The sequence below is a fragment of the Chlamydomonas reinhardtii genome, chromosome 8 (assembly GCF_000002595.2).
Source record: "Chlamydomonas reinhardtii strain CC-503 cw92 mt+ chromosome 8, whole genome shotgun sequence".
Lineage (NCBI taxonomy): Eukaryota > Viridiplantae > Chlorophyta > Chlorophyceae > Chlamydomonadales > Chlamydomonadaceae > Chlamydomonas > Chlamydomonas reinhardtii.
In genome coordinates this window covers 1,360,764-1,376,087 of record NC_057011.1, presented here as the reverse complement: position 1 = coordinate 1,376,087, position 15,324 = coordinate 1,360,764, and the positions used below count along the sequence as shown (strand labels likewise).

Sequence of the window (15,324 nt, the reverse complement as noted above, 5' to 3'; positions counted from 1 at the left end):
AACAACAACAACAACAACAACAACAACAACAACAACAACAACAACAACAACAACAACAACAACAACAACAACAACAACAACAACAACAACAACAACAACAACAACAACAACAACAACAACAACAACAACAACAACAACAACAGCAACCCTGCCCCCCCCATGCCCCCCCCCGCCCTCCACACACACGGTCGCGCAGGTACCACTGCACCAAATGCCCGGAGATTGACCTGTGCCCGGCGGCCTTTGCGGAGGGCCGCTTCCCGCCCGGCACCACCGCCAAGGACTTTGTGCGGCTGGACGCGAGCGCCAAGAACGCGGCGGGCGAGGCGGCGGCGGCGGTAGGCGCCAGCGGCATTGCGGTGGGGCCGGCGCACGGCGCCCCCGCGCCCGAGGTGAGAGGAGGGGCCTGCGCGGGGGCTGTGCCAGCTGAGAGTCCCTCGCCCTCCCTGCCTGCCTCCCACTCTACGTCCGTCCTCCCTACCTCCGCCCTTTCCGACCCCTTTCTCCCCCCCCCCTCTCAGGGCGCCTGGTCTCAGCAGGAGACGCTGCTGCTGCTGGAGGCGGTGGAGATGTTCGGCGACGACTGGGGCGAGGTGGCGGCGCATGTGGGGACCAAGAGCCAGGTGCGGGGCAGGGGCGGGGGGGGGAGGTGGCGGCGCACGTGGGAACGAAGAGCCAGGTGGGTGAGAGAAGAGACACAGGAGCGGGGCAGAGGCAAGGGGGCAGAGGCAAGGGGGCAGCGGCAGGGGCTCGTAGGGGGGTGGCGGGGAGGGAGAGGCAGGCAAGGATGGGGCGCGGTGGGGCGTGTGCATACCGACAGGCAGGTAGCAGGCGACCGGTCTGTGGACGGCAGGGACCCCGGGGGGGACGCGGCGCCACCCGCCGTCGGCGCCCGCGTTCCGCCTCCGCCGTACGCTCTGCGCGCGCTCCTACTGTAACGCCACGCACACACACGCACCTGCCACAAACCCGCTCCCCCCCCACACACACACACGCCCCACACACGCGTGCAGGTGGCCTGCATCCTGCAGTTCCTGGCGCTGCCCATAGAGGACGCCTTCCTGGACGACATGGAGGCGGGCGTGGGGCCGCGAGCCGGGCCAGTAGCAGGCGCGCTGCCGCCAGCCGCCGGCGGCGGCGCAGCCGCCGGCCTGCGCATCGGCGGCGCAGCCGCCGCCGCCGCGGCAGCGGCGGCCGCGGCCGGCGGAGCCGGCCGCGCCGGCGCCGGAGGCGCCGGCGGCGGCGGCGGAGCCGCCGCCGCCAAGGCTCGCTCGGTGGCTCGTCAGGCTGAGTGGCAGGGCGGCAGCGCGGGTCTGCCGTGGGCTCTGACCAACAACGTGATGGATGAGGACCTGGTGCCGTTTGCGGAGCACGCCAACCCCCTCATGGCCAGCCTGGCCTTCCTGACCTCCATGGTGGGGCCGCGCGTGGCGGCGGCGGCGGCGCAGCGCGCGCTCGAGGTGCGCTGTTGGTGGCGGCGGCATCGGGAAGACAGACGAGGAGTGGCAGAGGGGGCGGGAGAGAGGGGAAGTGGGGGTTCCATTCATAATTAGTAGAGGGGGACGGGTTGCGACACCGTGAAACACGGGTGAGGGACATTCAGGTGAGGGACCGTACCCTACTTTCATGCCCCACGCCCCTAACAACGCGCCTGCTATGCTACTGTTCCTGGCTTCGCCTTCCTTTTGTAAATATTATAAAACCCTAAGCCCCCTCCCACACACACCGCAGTACCTGTCCCAAGACGACCCGGACCTCCCGCCCGAGGAGCCGCCCAAGCCCAAGCTCAAGCCGCGGCCGCCGCAGCTGCAGCTGCAACACCCGCCGGGGGCGGGGGCGGCCGCAGCCGGCGCCGGAGGCGGAGGCGGCGGGGCCGCTGGAGCAGGAGCAGGGGCAGGGACCGCAGCGGCAGCGGGAGGGCCGACTTCGATGGACGTCGACGGCGGGGCCGGGGCCGGGGTCGCGCCAGCGGCGGCGCCAGTGCCGCTCTCGGCTGCGCCGTCAGCGGCGGAGGCACTGCCCTTGACCACCGCGCCTTCGGTAGCAGAGCCCATGGTGGTCGATGGCGATGCCGCTGCCTCTGCCGCTGCCGGTGCCGGTGCCGGTGCTGCCGGTGCGGCCCCGGCGGCAGCACCGGCCGCAGATGGGGCTGCGGGCGCGGCGCCGCCCGGCACGGCAGCTGCCGGTGCCGCGACGGAGGCAGCCGGCGGGGACGCAGCGTCGGCAAAAGCGGCAGCACCAGCAGCACCAGCAGCAGCAGCGGTGCCGGTGCCAGACTCTGAAAGAGCCGCAGGAGCGGCAGCAGCGGCAACAGCTGCGGCCGCGGGGGCGCCGGCGGCCGCGGCGGCGGGTGCGGGTGCGGGTGCCGGGCCCAAGCCTCCGCCGGAGCCGTCCGCCATCCCGATCAGCATGGCTCGCCTGAAGAAGGCGGCGGCTCTGGGACTGGCGGCGGCGTCGGAGCGGGCGCGGCTCATGGCGGATGAGCAGGTGGGTGTGCATGTGATGGGGTGTACGTCATGTGTGTGTGTGGGGGGGGCGGTGCAAGGATTGGTACAGGGGGGGTGTTGGCTGCGGTGGACGAAAAGCCAACGGCCGCCGACGGTAAAAGCCAACTAATGCCCTTCAAGCTGATTTGACAGAGACGTGCCGTGCCGACTGGATTAGACGTGTGAAAGTGGCTGCCCGCCGCCGGTCGTGACGCGGTGAAAGTTTGACTGCTGTGGTGTGACTGCTGTGTCCTGCGTGGCAATGGCGCCACGGCAATGCAGGAGGCGGACATGATGGAGCTGGCGGCGCAGATTGTGGAGGTGCAGGTGCGAGCGAGGGGGGGCGGGGGGGGGGCGTTAGGCGGGTGCGGGAGGGCTTGAGAGAGAGAGGGGGCGTGTGGGAGGCGGGAGAGAGGGGGCGTGTGGGAGGGGAAGGGGCGTGGCATGTTCACCGTGTGTGGCCTTGGAACGGCTACGTGGGCGCAGGGCGGTGGATGGGGCGTTGGGTGCGGTGGTAGGTGCAGGGCGGTTGGTGTGCAGCACGCACCAAGGGGGTCATTCCAGTGCGAGGAATTGCTCAACTTCCTCCTCCACACTCTTTATTTACCATTTTATGTGAACCACCCCCACCTGCACCTTGACTGTGATGCCTGGACGCCCGCCCCTCACCACCTGGCCCTGCAGGTGGCCAAGCTGGGCCTCAAGATCAAGTACTTGGAGGACGTGGAGGCGGTGAGGCGGCCGGAGGGAGGGGAGGGGAGGGGAGAGGGGAGGGGAGGGCAACGAGGGGCGGGGGGGGGGGTGAAGCATTTGGGTCTGGCTAGTGCCCACGCACCATCCCACAACCGCAGCCCCATGAAGCGTGGGTCGGCCTGTGCTTGACGCGACCACACATCCTTACCTTGCCTTTTGTCTCACACACAGGCCCTGGAAAGCGAGCGGAACCAACTGGACAACGCGCGAAAGAACCTGGACGAACAACGCGTGAGCATCCGCAACACGCGGCGAGCGCGCATGCAGGCTGGAGAACGGAACCCGCCGCCGGCGCCCGCCGCCGCCGCGGCGCCGGCGGGGCTCCCGCTGCCTATCCCCGGCATGGCCCCCGCGACGGCGGCGGCGCTTGCAGCGGCGATGCAGGCGGCGGGTGCTGGCGGCGGCGGCGCGCTCAACGCGCAGCAGCAGGCGGTCGCGCAGGCGGCGGCGATGCAGGCGGCGGCGCAGGTGCTGCAACAGCAGATGAAGAAGTAGGATCGCTGCTGCCGTCGTGATGGTGTTGGTGGCGCTCTGATATGGGTGGTGGTGGATTTAGTGGGGCGGGGGCTGGAGTCTGTGCGTGGCCCGGTGTCATCTGAAAACCTCTGGCACCGGAAGCGCTGCCTTTGTGTCCTGCCCAATGGCCCGTGGATGACACAACTTAGCCACAAAAGGCGTGTCGCACAGTGTCGCACAAGGGAAGACTGCAATGCCCCTGTTGATTGTTCCCTCGCCTCGGGACGGCTCCATCTATCGGTACTCTATTCCTTTGCACTCCTGGCCCCTGGAACCTGCCGTCGCATCGACATCACGCCGTGACATCAAAGTTGAGAGATTTGCAGAGACGCTCTATGTTTCAGAGGCAAAGTAGGCAAATTGCACTCATGGCAAGCAGAATTCTAACCAACCGCCGACGGTCACACTGTGCAAAGTCGAGAGCGACGGGCGCAAATCCTAACAACATCATGAACATTTCCTATAAGTTTGCCATCGGACATGATTGGCTTTTAGTTGGGGAGTTGGTCCTCCCCTGGTTGGTCACTGTATCGGGTGTTTGTCGCGACAAACATACACGCACCTCACATACAATGCTCGGGTGTACTCAATTAATGACACACAATCATTGTTTTCGAGCTCATCAGCCCATAGCTAGGCGTACCGTCCTGCACAACTTTTGCGCTAGCTAGCTTACATACGTCAATTGCGAGGAGGAGGGTAGGAAATCCGAAAAGTTGCCGGTGGCCTCTGGTTGTAAGGGTGAGCCGGGTACCCTGCCAAGCCAAATTTGGCTGCGTGCGCGGGGGTTTGAAGCTGCCTGGGGCGGGTCGCCGCGGCAGTCCAGATGCCTGCGCCGAGGGATGGCAGATGCCTGCGCGACCCCGCGCCATCAGCACGGATGCCTGCGCGAGGCATTGCAGATGCCGCGGCGCCCCTGCTAGCACATCCGAGCTGCCTATTGTAGCCACCCTAGTTGCTTGGTAAAATGCCGCAAGAGGGTCTGGAATGGGTAACGGGCAGTGTGTAGGGGTATGCCAGCACTCCGGCACGCATACACAGCCACACTGCTCAGCCGAGAAGTCAAGGGCTTGGAACATGCTGGCCTATACTGAATGCGTGCTGATATTAAAGCAACCACTACACCTTTATAGATACTTCGAGCTGCAGAACTCTGCTGAAGTTGCGACATTAATGGTCAAGGCTTCCTTCTTTTGGGGCTTGTGGTGCCACAAGAAGGCTACATGTAAAGCAGTAGCAAGTTTAAAAACTACTGGGCAAGCAGGGAAACAAAAGGCTCTCTGCGAACCACTGGTTCGCGGGGCGTGACAGCCAACTCGGCGCCGCAGCCAGCTTTCCTAGGGAATACAGCTTGTCACCCAGATAGCAGATACCATGAAATAAATCACAGCAGGCTCCACGGCTTAAACCCAGCTTTAGCGGCCCCAGACCGTGTTTCCATGTCCGAACCCACAGTCTCCGTCTAGTTGTCACAGTGAATAAATCGCGCTTGGCATCTCTGCGTGTAGAGTACTCTTTGGGAAGCAGGCCGGATTGAGCTGCGTGCTTGCCATGGGCACTGTGGCACACTGGCACCAGCACCAGCACCCACGTGGGTACAGGCATACCGTGCTTACTGACATTCCCGCAATCTAAACTCGGCACGCTACGTTTCCGGGGTGGGAAACCACGCCAGTCAAGCTGCGGGGGCACGGCAGCTAAGGTGCCTGGGCGGACCGCCTCCGCCATCCAAGATGCCTGGGCACGGCAGCTAAGATGCCTGGGCAGACCATCCCCGCCAGTCGAGATGCGTGGACATGGCACCCCAAGATGCCTGCGCAGGGCAACCCCAGCACCCTCAGATGCGCGTGCGCGGGGGTCAGGTTGCCTCTGGAACTTAGCTGCCAGACCAGACCCACCCCGCCAGATGCCTGCGCTAGGCAATTTTCCCACCCTCCGTGCGAGGCAAACCGCGCCAGCTTCGTGACGTTGTGCCTGCTTCTGGCGGCATCGCGGTTATGCTATGCAAGTGCGTGAGGTTAATGGCGCGAACGCAAACCGGCCACCTGGCACGACTGCTGCCCTCTATCAAACGGCGAAACGGTAATAATCTGACTTGCATCTGGAGGAGGCGCCCAAGTCCAACCTCAAGCCGTGGCCGCCGCAGCTGCAGCAGCCGCCAGGAATGGGGAGGGCACCAGTGCGGGAGGCGGCGGAGGATGAGGTGGCAGCAGGGCTCCTATCTTAATGTCTCCAGACATTAATCGGCCATTTTGGCCGTTTCCTAGACATTCCTTCCGGGGGCTAATGTCTGGGGCGAGACTTTGTTGGCCCGGGTTTGGGACCGGCTTTGTCTGAATTCCTATGGAGAAGCCCCCAAACCGCCATGTGCCCAGACAAAAGACGGCGGCCACCCGGCCGTTTTTGTCTGGAGCTAGACATTACCCCAAAAACAAGATACGACCCCTGGGTGGCAGCGGGGCAGCAGGGGCCGGAGCTGCAGCAGGAACGAAGGTGGAGCCGTGGCCGGAGCTGTGCCGGCGCCAGGCCGGCGGCCAACCGCAGTGGACGTGTCGTGCCTGGTGCGTAATGGTTCTGCAGCAAACTAGCTAGTCCTTTTAGTCCTTTTAGTCCTCTTAGTCCTTTTAGTCCTTTTAGTCCTAGCTAACCCTGCCGCCCTGGCGGCGTTGGCAGCGGCGCCGACAGCAGCAGGGACCCCATGCTGGCGCCACCGCCATCAAATTGCAGCGAATGGCAGCGAGCGGTGCCGATGCCAACAGCATCCGAGATGGAGGCAGCCGGCGGTAGGTGCGTGACGGTTGCGTGACCAAGCCGCCGCCAGAGCCGTCTGCAACGCACCCCCGTCCGCATGGACCATTGAGGAAGTGATAAGGCAGCAGCTCTTGGCTGGGCTGGGCTGGGCGGCAGTGTCGAAGCGAGTGTGGCTCATGGCGGGTGGGGAAGTGCGTGTGGAGATACGGTAGATGCGGTATATGTATGGCTGGGTGTATGTGGATGTGGGTTTGGGTGTGGGTGTAGGCGTAAGGGCCTCGGCCACGGCCGGGGATGCAGGGCGGCAGCGGAGACAGTGGAGTTGGTGCCCAGAGGGAGTTTGGCGCACGGCCGCAAACAGCACGTGCGGAAGGTCCTCGGCGGGTCCGGGATGGACAGGGGCCTGGAGGGGGCCTGAGCCGAATAAGCCAGAGTTCGGGCCAGGGTTGGTGCCAGGACTGGTGCCAGGACTGGACCCGGAGCCGGAGCCGGAGCTGGAGCTGGAGCCGGGGCCAGAGCCGGGCCGGACCCAGCGGGGCCGGGGGCCCGGGGCCGGAGCCGGGGCTGACACAGCGTCTGCTGTTTCCAATGAGTGAGTCAGAAGTTCATGTTGGGTCCAAGGCAATGGCCGTAACGATGACAGTGAGCTGAGCTGATCCAGCCAGGCACCTACCGGCATACATGCAGCGCCTGTTCGTGATGATGCATGGATGGGGTGAGGCAGTGCTGTGTCGAGCGACGGGTGGTGCGGGTCTTGGTGCGGGTGTGTTGTTCCCTGAAGTTACCTTGTGTTTGTGTGTGTGTGTGTGTGTGTGTGTGTGTGTGTGTGTGTGTGTGTGTGTGTGTGTGTGTGTTTGTGTGTGTGTGTGTGTGTGTGTGTGTGTGTGTGTGTGTGTGTGTGTGTGTGTGTGTGTGTGTGTGTGTGTGTGTGTGTGTGTGTGTGTGTGTTGTGTGTGTGTGTGTGTGTGTGTGTGTGTGTGTGTGTGTGTGTGTGTGTGTGTGTGTGTGTGTGTGTGTGTGTGTGTGTGTGTGTGTGTGTGTGTGTGTGTGTGTGTGTGTGTGTGTGTGTGTGTGTGTGTGTGTGGAACGTCAATGGGGGGGGCTGTGCGCGTTCAGGGGTACACGGGGGACGTTCGGGACAGTCGTTGCGGATGGGTGGGAGAGGACAGTTCGTGCGGGATCTGTGCGGCAGGCACGGTAATTGATGGGGGCGCCTGAAAAGACAGATGAGCCAGTGCGGACCGGGGGAGGGAGCGATTGGACTTGCTGGGAGGGATGGTCGAAAAAGGGGAAATCGGTAACGATAATGGAGGGTCGGAGAACTTGGTTGGGCGGGGAAACTTGGTGTGTCGGGTGGGGTGGGGGGGTAGGGTGACTGGGAGGGAGTGTAGGGTGACTGAGAGGGGAGGGGACTATGCTGGGGACCAGGTTGGCGTGGGACATACATAGGGGTGGGAAGCGCTCTTGCATTGGATCAATGTTCATAAGCGCTGTCAAGTCATCAATATTTAGGGGAATCGCCATCGGCGGATGCAATGGAGACGGCAACACCATTTGCCGCACTATTGTTCAGTTTAGTTTGAAACTGTTCTACACAAACAAGAACCTGCTGCTCGCAAGCCACAGACGCAACTTTAATCGCTGCTGGCTGGAGCGGGGGTTTGGTACCAACGCTGGCTGTCCACTGCCTTTAACATTATATCTCTCATGCCCACGTAATATTCTCCGCAGCTGTGCGCGACTCGCTTGGACTTAGAGGGTGTTTCCGCCGCCTTGTTTAGGCTCCGAAGCAAGGCGCATAGATATGACTTACTAGAATGGGCTGTGGGGCCTCAATAGATGCTGGCCACACTCGGGCCAGCGCAGAAGCGACCAAGCCGAACCAGCAGCAGCGATCTCTCGACCCACCGAGTAACGATGGAGAACTAGTGGCCGCGGCTCTGGGCCGCCTCAGGGAATGTCACTTGTTGCAGCTGCAAGACACCGCTGACATTTTGGACAAGATTGTGGTTGTCAGTCGCGGGGCCAAGGTGCGGAGCGAGGTTGCACGCACATGTGGCCTGTGAGCGGCCAGACGGTACAAACGGCCGCCCGGAGACCCCCGGCACAAAACATGTGGAATTATGAGGGTCATTATTTTGGACTTTTTGGCGATTTTGAAGCCAAAGCTGAACCACGCGTTCTGTGGACCCCGCCCTACCTACCTGTTCTGCTGCCGCCGTTTCCCTCTGATCCCCCCCACCATCCTCTTGGACCCCCCGGCGGCGTCCATTTGCCAAAATACGTCAGGTATGGCTATGTACAGGCGCTAGCGTGATGGGGAGGGGGGTTAATGAGAGGCAGCGCGCCTGGCACCTACCAGGAGGGTGCTGGATGCGCGCATCGTGTGCATGCATGCATTGTTTGCATTGTACGCGCGCATATTTGTGGGGTTTCAACACTGCGGGTCTTGTTACATTCTGCTTTGTGCGTTCTCCAGCTCCAAATTGTTATGCAAAGGAATGAATGCGCCAATGACGCTGCTGCCAGCGAGCAGACCAGGGGCAGATGGGCATCATCAATCACCCGCACAGTGCCCAAACCTTCCACCAACTGCTGCAGCATCACAAACAACTGTAGGCTCCGGGCTAGAATCTAACGTAAATACAGCCCCTTAGCTCCCTGATCTGCACCTCTTTCCTATATATAGCGCCATAAGACTACGGCTGCGCTTCTGGGCAGCTAGCGCGGGACATAATTCTACCCATCCAGCAGGGCAGAGGGCAGGCCCACTCCAGGGACTAAGCTTTTTCCGGAACCAACGGCCCAACGACGGTCTATTCATTCGCAGTTTGAGTTCACGTACGTATCATTGGATGGTTACCGTGGCAGCCAGGCTCATGCATGCTGGCTGCCACGCACGGCGGTCATCATGGGTTCGATCGAGTCCATCCATGCATGTGGCCCCACTACTGACTCCTTGGATTTGAGTCTGGGGGCGCAATAAGTCAACAGGCATAAGGCCTGGATTAATAGTGTTCGTGTTCGTAGCGTCGTGACTGCATACGAGTAGGCAGCACATTTCTGCGGGCATGTCAACCAATCTTATTCATATTCACCAGAAGTCAACCTGATGTCAGCATAAATTGGGCACTCCAGCATGACGTGTTTTTCTTCTACACTGCCTTGACACAGCCTGCTGCACACCCTTTTGATTGTTGCGTACGTGGGCGATACAGCAGTACCCCCGTACGCCATGTACGTACGCTCAGTGCAGCCAGCAGACATACAGGCATCTGACTTGTCACCCCGCCTGTTACCATCTGTGTGTTTCTTCAAACATGCACAGGTAAACAAGCATAACTGCAGCAGCTTGTGCACGCTGAGCGTGCTTTCAGGCGTAGCGTTGTGCCGTGTGCTGGACTCGGTCGCATCCAGCAGCGAGGCGCTGCAGGAACTGCAGCCACGCTTTGAGGCCATCAACAAGGTGGGCGATGTTCCTGCTTTTTATTTCGTAGGTGCAAGGATTAGGGAGATTATGTGCAAATGAAATAAGGAACGGCAGGCGCGGGGATGTATGGCAGCGGCGGCGGGCAATCAAGCAATGTTAGGGGATTGATGGCACGCCAGGGTTGGGAAGGTCAGGTGGGAAGGGGGGATCGGACTGATAGTTCGATGTATATGCGCCCTAGATTCTGTGTGCTTCGAAATGAGCAGCTGTTCGTTGATTCATGCACTGAAAGTACGTACTTCTGCAGGCCTTGGAGGGCGTGCTTAAAGTCCTGGAGCAGTACAGCAGCAGCAAATGGCTGGCGCACGTGGCGCTTCAGCAAGCCAAGGTAGCCAAGCAAGCAGGTACTGGCCGAAGCCGCCCGGGGCCTTTCACCCAGGAGTTCAAGGCTGCACGAGATACGCTAAGCAAGGCCCTGGAAGCGGTGAGGTTGCAATGGGCGAAAGCCGCCGCTGGACTCACACACGCATGAACCCACACGCGCACGCACACAGCAGTACACCGAAGGAAACCCCAGTTACACGCACCCAGTAGTTACAAGCACTCAGCTACACGCACTCAGTTACACGCACCCAGTTACACGCACGCACAGCAGTAACATGACCAGGAGGCCTGCTGTAACGTACTGTGTGGGTGACCCCAGCACCGGTAGCTAGGTAGGGGGACTGATGGGGAGCGCCGACCCTCTCTGCGCGCGCGGTGCGTTACGATCCGGCGGCCGGATCTCCTGCCTGCTGTTGGTGGCTGACCCCGACGCTCGGTCTGCTGGTATATATGTGACAATGACATGGTTGTGGCGACCATGTAGACCATGGTGGTGGTGGCGACAGCAGCATGGTGGCGACAGCATGGTCGTGGAGGATGTCGCGGCACTGCCGTGCTCTATATACCGTACATACCCAATCCCCCATCATGCATATTATTGATTCACAGGAAAGCCGCAATACCACGCACTTGAGGGGGGCTGATATGAGTGGTTTGTCGACAAACGTTTGGCCAGGGGTCGTGGTTGGCAAGAAAAAACGGATTGGGCGTTGTGTCGCCAAAACCACCAAAGCGCCAACTGTCACGCTCATATGCGCTTTACTTAACTATTAAACACTCAAGTATCGCTTTAAGCATCGGCACTGCCCTAAGGGACCACGTTTGCGGCCTCTATCTAAGTAAGATGCCATCCACCGAAGGGGAAAAGCATACGAAGCAAGTAGTAGCTGGAGCTCATGCCATTTTGATTTGTCAATTCGCGCAATGTGACGTACGAACGCACCGTGTGTGTCATGCAGGTAGCCGTGGAATCGACATGTCTGGCCGCCATGGACCTGATCAAGACTCGGCTGAGCCACCACCTGCAGGGCGAGGACCTGCGCACCGACATGGAGGACTGCGTGGCGGCAGTGGTCATGGCCGCAGGTGCGTGTACGTGTGCGCACGTGCGTGTGTGCAGATAGTGGCTGGATGTCGTCACGCGTACGCACACATGGATCGATGTAGCCCCACCACACGCACACGCACGCATACACAGGCGCATACATAAGCATGCGGGGACTTGCGGGAGACTAGGTTGGGCGATCCAGCAGTAGTAGGGGCTGTGGGGCTGAGGTAGAGGTGCTGGAGCGCCTCGGGCCGACCTAATAATGGCCAAGACGCGCTTGTGGTGCTTGTTGGACAAATCTGCCCGCGCGTCTTGTGGGGGCGGGCTAGATTGAGGTCATGCATGGTCATGTGAGGCAATAAGCGCCGCCGCCTGCAGCTGTCATATCGCATGCGTGTATGTACGTGTGCGTGCGCGTGTGCGTGCGTGTGGCTGGCGTTTTCCCCGTGCGCCTGCCTAGAGGTGGATCGCCCGCTGGGCCCTGCGGCGTTTGGGCCAGGAGCGACCGCCGTGCTGGCGTCAGTAGCGTATTCCAGGGTCGGTGCGTTCTCTCCAGTAGACTCCGGTGTGCGCTCTGGGCAGGGGGCGGGTGCGCGTGATCGCGGCAGCGTGAGCCGGGTGTCTCGCACAAGCGCATACATACACACACGCACACACACGGCTGCACACGGCCACAAACAACCTACCTACACTACAATCTACCGAACTTAACAAGATGCACACATAATTTTATGCAAATTCATAACAATAGAGAGAGGAGCGGTATGCCAAGAGCTCGCACCAAATGTACGGCGGTGCCCATGCAGAGCCGCGTGTCCGCCTACACACGGCTCGGCGGGGAGAGAGCGAGGGGAAACCCTAGGAATTTACACTTGTAACAGAATCCCCGCTTACATGAGCCGCTTAATCCTACCTCGTGACTTATACTTACGTACGCCCTCACTCCATGACCTGTTTGTTCCAGGCGGCGAGACCCTGAGCCAGGCGCTGCAGCGCATGCGTGAGGAGGGTGAGGCGGGTGCGGCGCTGCTGGCAGAGGCGGCCCGCGTCTTCAATGTTGCCCCTGGCCTGCTGGCCGCGTCGCTGAACTCGCTGGCGGCGGAGGTGCTTGCGCCCGCTGCTGCGGAGCTGGCGGGTGCATTAGAGGGCGCTTTGGACGTGTTTGACAGCCTGCTGGAGGGGCTGGACACCCTGCCCATGGGCGTGGGTGCCGCGTTGAAGCTGGTCAAGGTGGTGCTGCGCCGGGCTCAGGGCGTGCAGGTCAACAAACGTGCGTGCACGCAGCTCAAGTCGCTGGTGGAGGGGGTGGGCGACACGCTGGCGCGCTACGTGCAGCGCGCGAGCGAGCAGCAGCGGAGGGACCTGGAGGGCCCGCTTGCTGGGCTGACTGCGGTACGTGTATGTGCTCGCTCGTGCGTGCTTGCGCACAGCACGCAGGTGTAACAAATGCGCATGAAGCGTGTAACTAATAACCCAGTTATGTTTATGTATGTAATTCCCGTACGGACGGGAACGCGTTGCTTGCTGGATGATGATGTGGCAGAGCCGCCTTTGCTAAATATTTGTAAATATTTCCAGTCCAGCCACATGCACATACGTACGCGCGCGGCACAACGCATGCTGATTGCCTGCCACATCTGTCTATCTATCCACCCGCAGCACCTCAGGGAGGCAGACAGCCTGCTGGAGCGCTTCGGGGCGGGGTCGTGGCTGCGGCACTTCCTTTATTCCCGCCTGGCCACCGAGGAGCTTGCGGAGGTGCATGCCAAGATTTATGGCGGCATGGCCCATGTACGTGAGAATATTATTCAACAGCTGCATATTAAAATCCGCTCACTTACAAGCCAACATAAGTATGAACAGCTCATCCAGAACCATTCAGAATTAATCATGTCCGTAGCCTGTCCCAACTAACTTGATTTCTCGCCCAACCCCACCGGCCACCACCCCCACCGCACCTAAGGGCGCTCTTCCCTCATGGCCCCTGTCTTGATGCTGCAGCTGAATCTGGACATCGCGCTGCAGCAACACTGCAGCGGTGGCGGCTGCAAGGTGCAGCCTGCGGCGGCCGCAGCCTACGAGGCCCAGGACGACCTGCGGGCAGCGGAAGCGGCCGTCATTGATGCAGCAGGCGGGGAGGCCAATGGTAAGAAAATTGCGGACCTATGTGTCAATGTGTCATACATGCACCTGACAGGTAGGTAGGGGGTAGGAGCTGATAGGACTCGGGATGGAGGCGCCCCAGCCAATGCGGCCCTACAGGCCAAACACAACTCAATGCATGCAAACGTGTAATGCAAACACGCTTGCAGTTATTGCAGTGCCACAGTAAGTGCATCTGCAGAAAGGGTTGTTTCAAACCTGCATAGTGGCTGCTGGAAAATGTCAAGACATGTCGGCACTTATGCAGTAGCATGCCATGTACCCAAAGCCCCTTCACGAGAATGTGCTTGCTTGGGTACAGCCTCTAGGAGTCAAGTGTAGTGGTCCAGGGCGATTTTCGCCAGTCGGTCTGGACAGTTTCGGGGCATGTATGCGTGGGGTCTTGCGTTCCTATCGATCTACGCCCCGGGCCCCCCCTTTGCCTGACTGTGATGTCACATCCCACGTCTGCCTCTTCAAAGTCAGTACGTTAAGTCAGTCAGTAATAGCTGTGTGCTAGCTACACAGTTGCTCACATGATTAATCTATGTGATATGTATGTTGTGCTGGCGCCAGGTGTGACAAGCGCTGTGGAGGCGGTCAAGGTGCTGCAGGGCCGTGGGCAGCTGGGCGTCGCGGAGGTGGCTCGCTGCTTCGGTGTGGCCGAGGCGGTGATGTGCGCGGAGCTGGAGGGCATCAAGGACATGCTGCAGGACGTGGCGCGTGTGGTCCAGGTGAGTAAGGCATATATGGTAATGCGTGATGGTGGATGGGGCAGCAGCAGCAAACGGCCCCCACACTACTGCTCAGCAGCCTTGACTACTCGATCAGGCTCACGGCCGTCACAGGCCCCAATAGGTTTCCCTTGCTTTGCACCCACCTTGCACATTCTCCCTTTGTCTTTCTAATAAGCTATCAACTTTCGTGCTCCCCATCCATCACCCAAGCGGATGAGCATTGCAGTCCATTATATACCTCCATGCATACTTTCTTAACCTATCAGCAGCTAGATGATGTGATAGCTAGACATAACAAGAAACTTACCTGACTTCAATGGCTCATCAGGGCACGGACGCCAAGGTCGATCGGCTCCAGGTCACACTGGAGCAGATCCAGGCCGAGAACGAGAACTTCCAAGTGCCCACCAATCTGGCCATCTTCCTGCGCCAGTTCTGGAAGGAGAACGTGGGCCTACTCAAGTCGGTGCAGTGGCATGAGCTCAAGGTCTTGTTGAGGGCAATGTGAGTGCGTGTTGTAATGATTGGACTTGGACTGCGTGGGCATTAATGCGGTCACTGTTCGTCCCTTCCTTTAGCTTCGAAGGTACTGCGCCTAATACTATACCTCAAATATGTATCCACCCGCACAGGTTTGATGAAGACGTACAGTTTTGTGGCGACATGTTGCGGGGCCTGCTGGCGCAGCTGGGCACGCCTCCCGTTGCAGGAGCTGCGTCAACCGCGGTCAGTGTTTCAGGCAGTGCGGCTGCTGCTGCCACGGCTGCTGCCGCATCAGATGCTGTGGACCCCGGCGATGTGTTCCTGGACGTGGCCCTGCTGCCGCTTCTGGACGTCAATCACGACATGGTCATTACGCTGCAGGAGCTGTATGTCTTCCAGGTATATATGTGAGCGAGCAGCCTGGGCGGGCCCACCATTTAATAAGCCACCCACGTACGCACCTGCGGATGACCTGGCCACCGTTGTTGCTGAATCTCGGAATCACAGCTGATTGTCCATCCAGCCATTACAAACTTAACCGGGGCCCTGAAGGGCGAGCGGTTGCTTGTATGATTCAATAAGCTTGCGGGTTCT

General features: G+C 60.5%; 2 protein-coding genes across 2 annotated transcripts in view; both read left to right on the top strand.

The window, feature by feature from the left end:
• Nucleotides 1-4,506, top strand: part of CHLRE_08g364050v5 (uncharacterized protein) — a 12,978-nt gene extending 8,472 nt beyond the window's left edge. The window contains exons 9-15 of the mRNA XM_043064878.1: nt 197-392; nt 522-623; nt 1,014-1,460; nt 1,732-2,487; nt 2,769-2,813; nt 3,171-3,218; nt 3,411-4,506. Coding sequence (XP_042921879.1) covers nt 197-392; nt 522-623; nt 1,014-1,460; nt 1,732-2,487; nt 2,769-2,813; nt 3,171-3,218; nt 3,411-3,734 — 1,918 coding nt within the window. The 3' untranslated portion in view covers nt 3,735-4,506. The remainder of the gene's footprint in view (nt 1-196; nt 393-521; nt 624-1,013; nt 1,461-1,731; nt 2,488-2,768; nt 2,814-3,170; nt 3,219-3,410) is intronic.
• A 3,572-nt stretch (nt 4,507-8,078) lies between these two features.
• Nucleotides 8,079-15,324, top strand: part of CHLRE_08g364000v5 (uncharacterized protein) — a 15,366-nt gene continuing 8,120 nt past the window's right edge. Inside the window, exons 1-10 of the mRNA XM_043064877.1 lie at nt 8,079-8,536; nt 9,835-9,972; nt 10,244-10,420; nt 11,280-11,406; nt 12,333-12,760; nt 13,028-13,159; nt 13,370-13,514; nt 14,087-14,244; nt 14,576-14,751; nt 14,880-15,129. Of these exons, the coding sequence (XP_042921878.1) occupies nt 8,324-8,536; nt 9,835-9,972; nt 10,244-10,420; nt 11,280-11,406; nt 12,333-12,760; nt 13,028-13,159; nt 13,370-13,514; nt 14,087-14,244; nt 14,576-14,751; nt 14,880-15,129 (1,944 nt within the window). The 5' untranslated portion in view covers nt 8,079-8,323. The remainder of the gene's footprint in view (nt 8,537-9,834; nt 9,973-10,243; nt 10,421-11,279; nt 11,407-12,332; nt 12,761-13,027; nt 13,160-13,369; nt 13,515-14,086; nt 14,245-14,575; nt 14,752-14,879; nt 15,130-15,324) is intronic.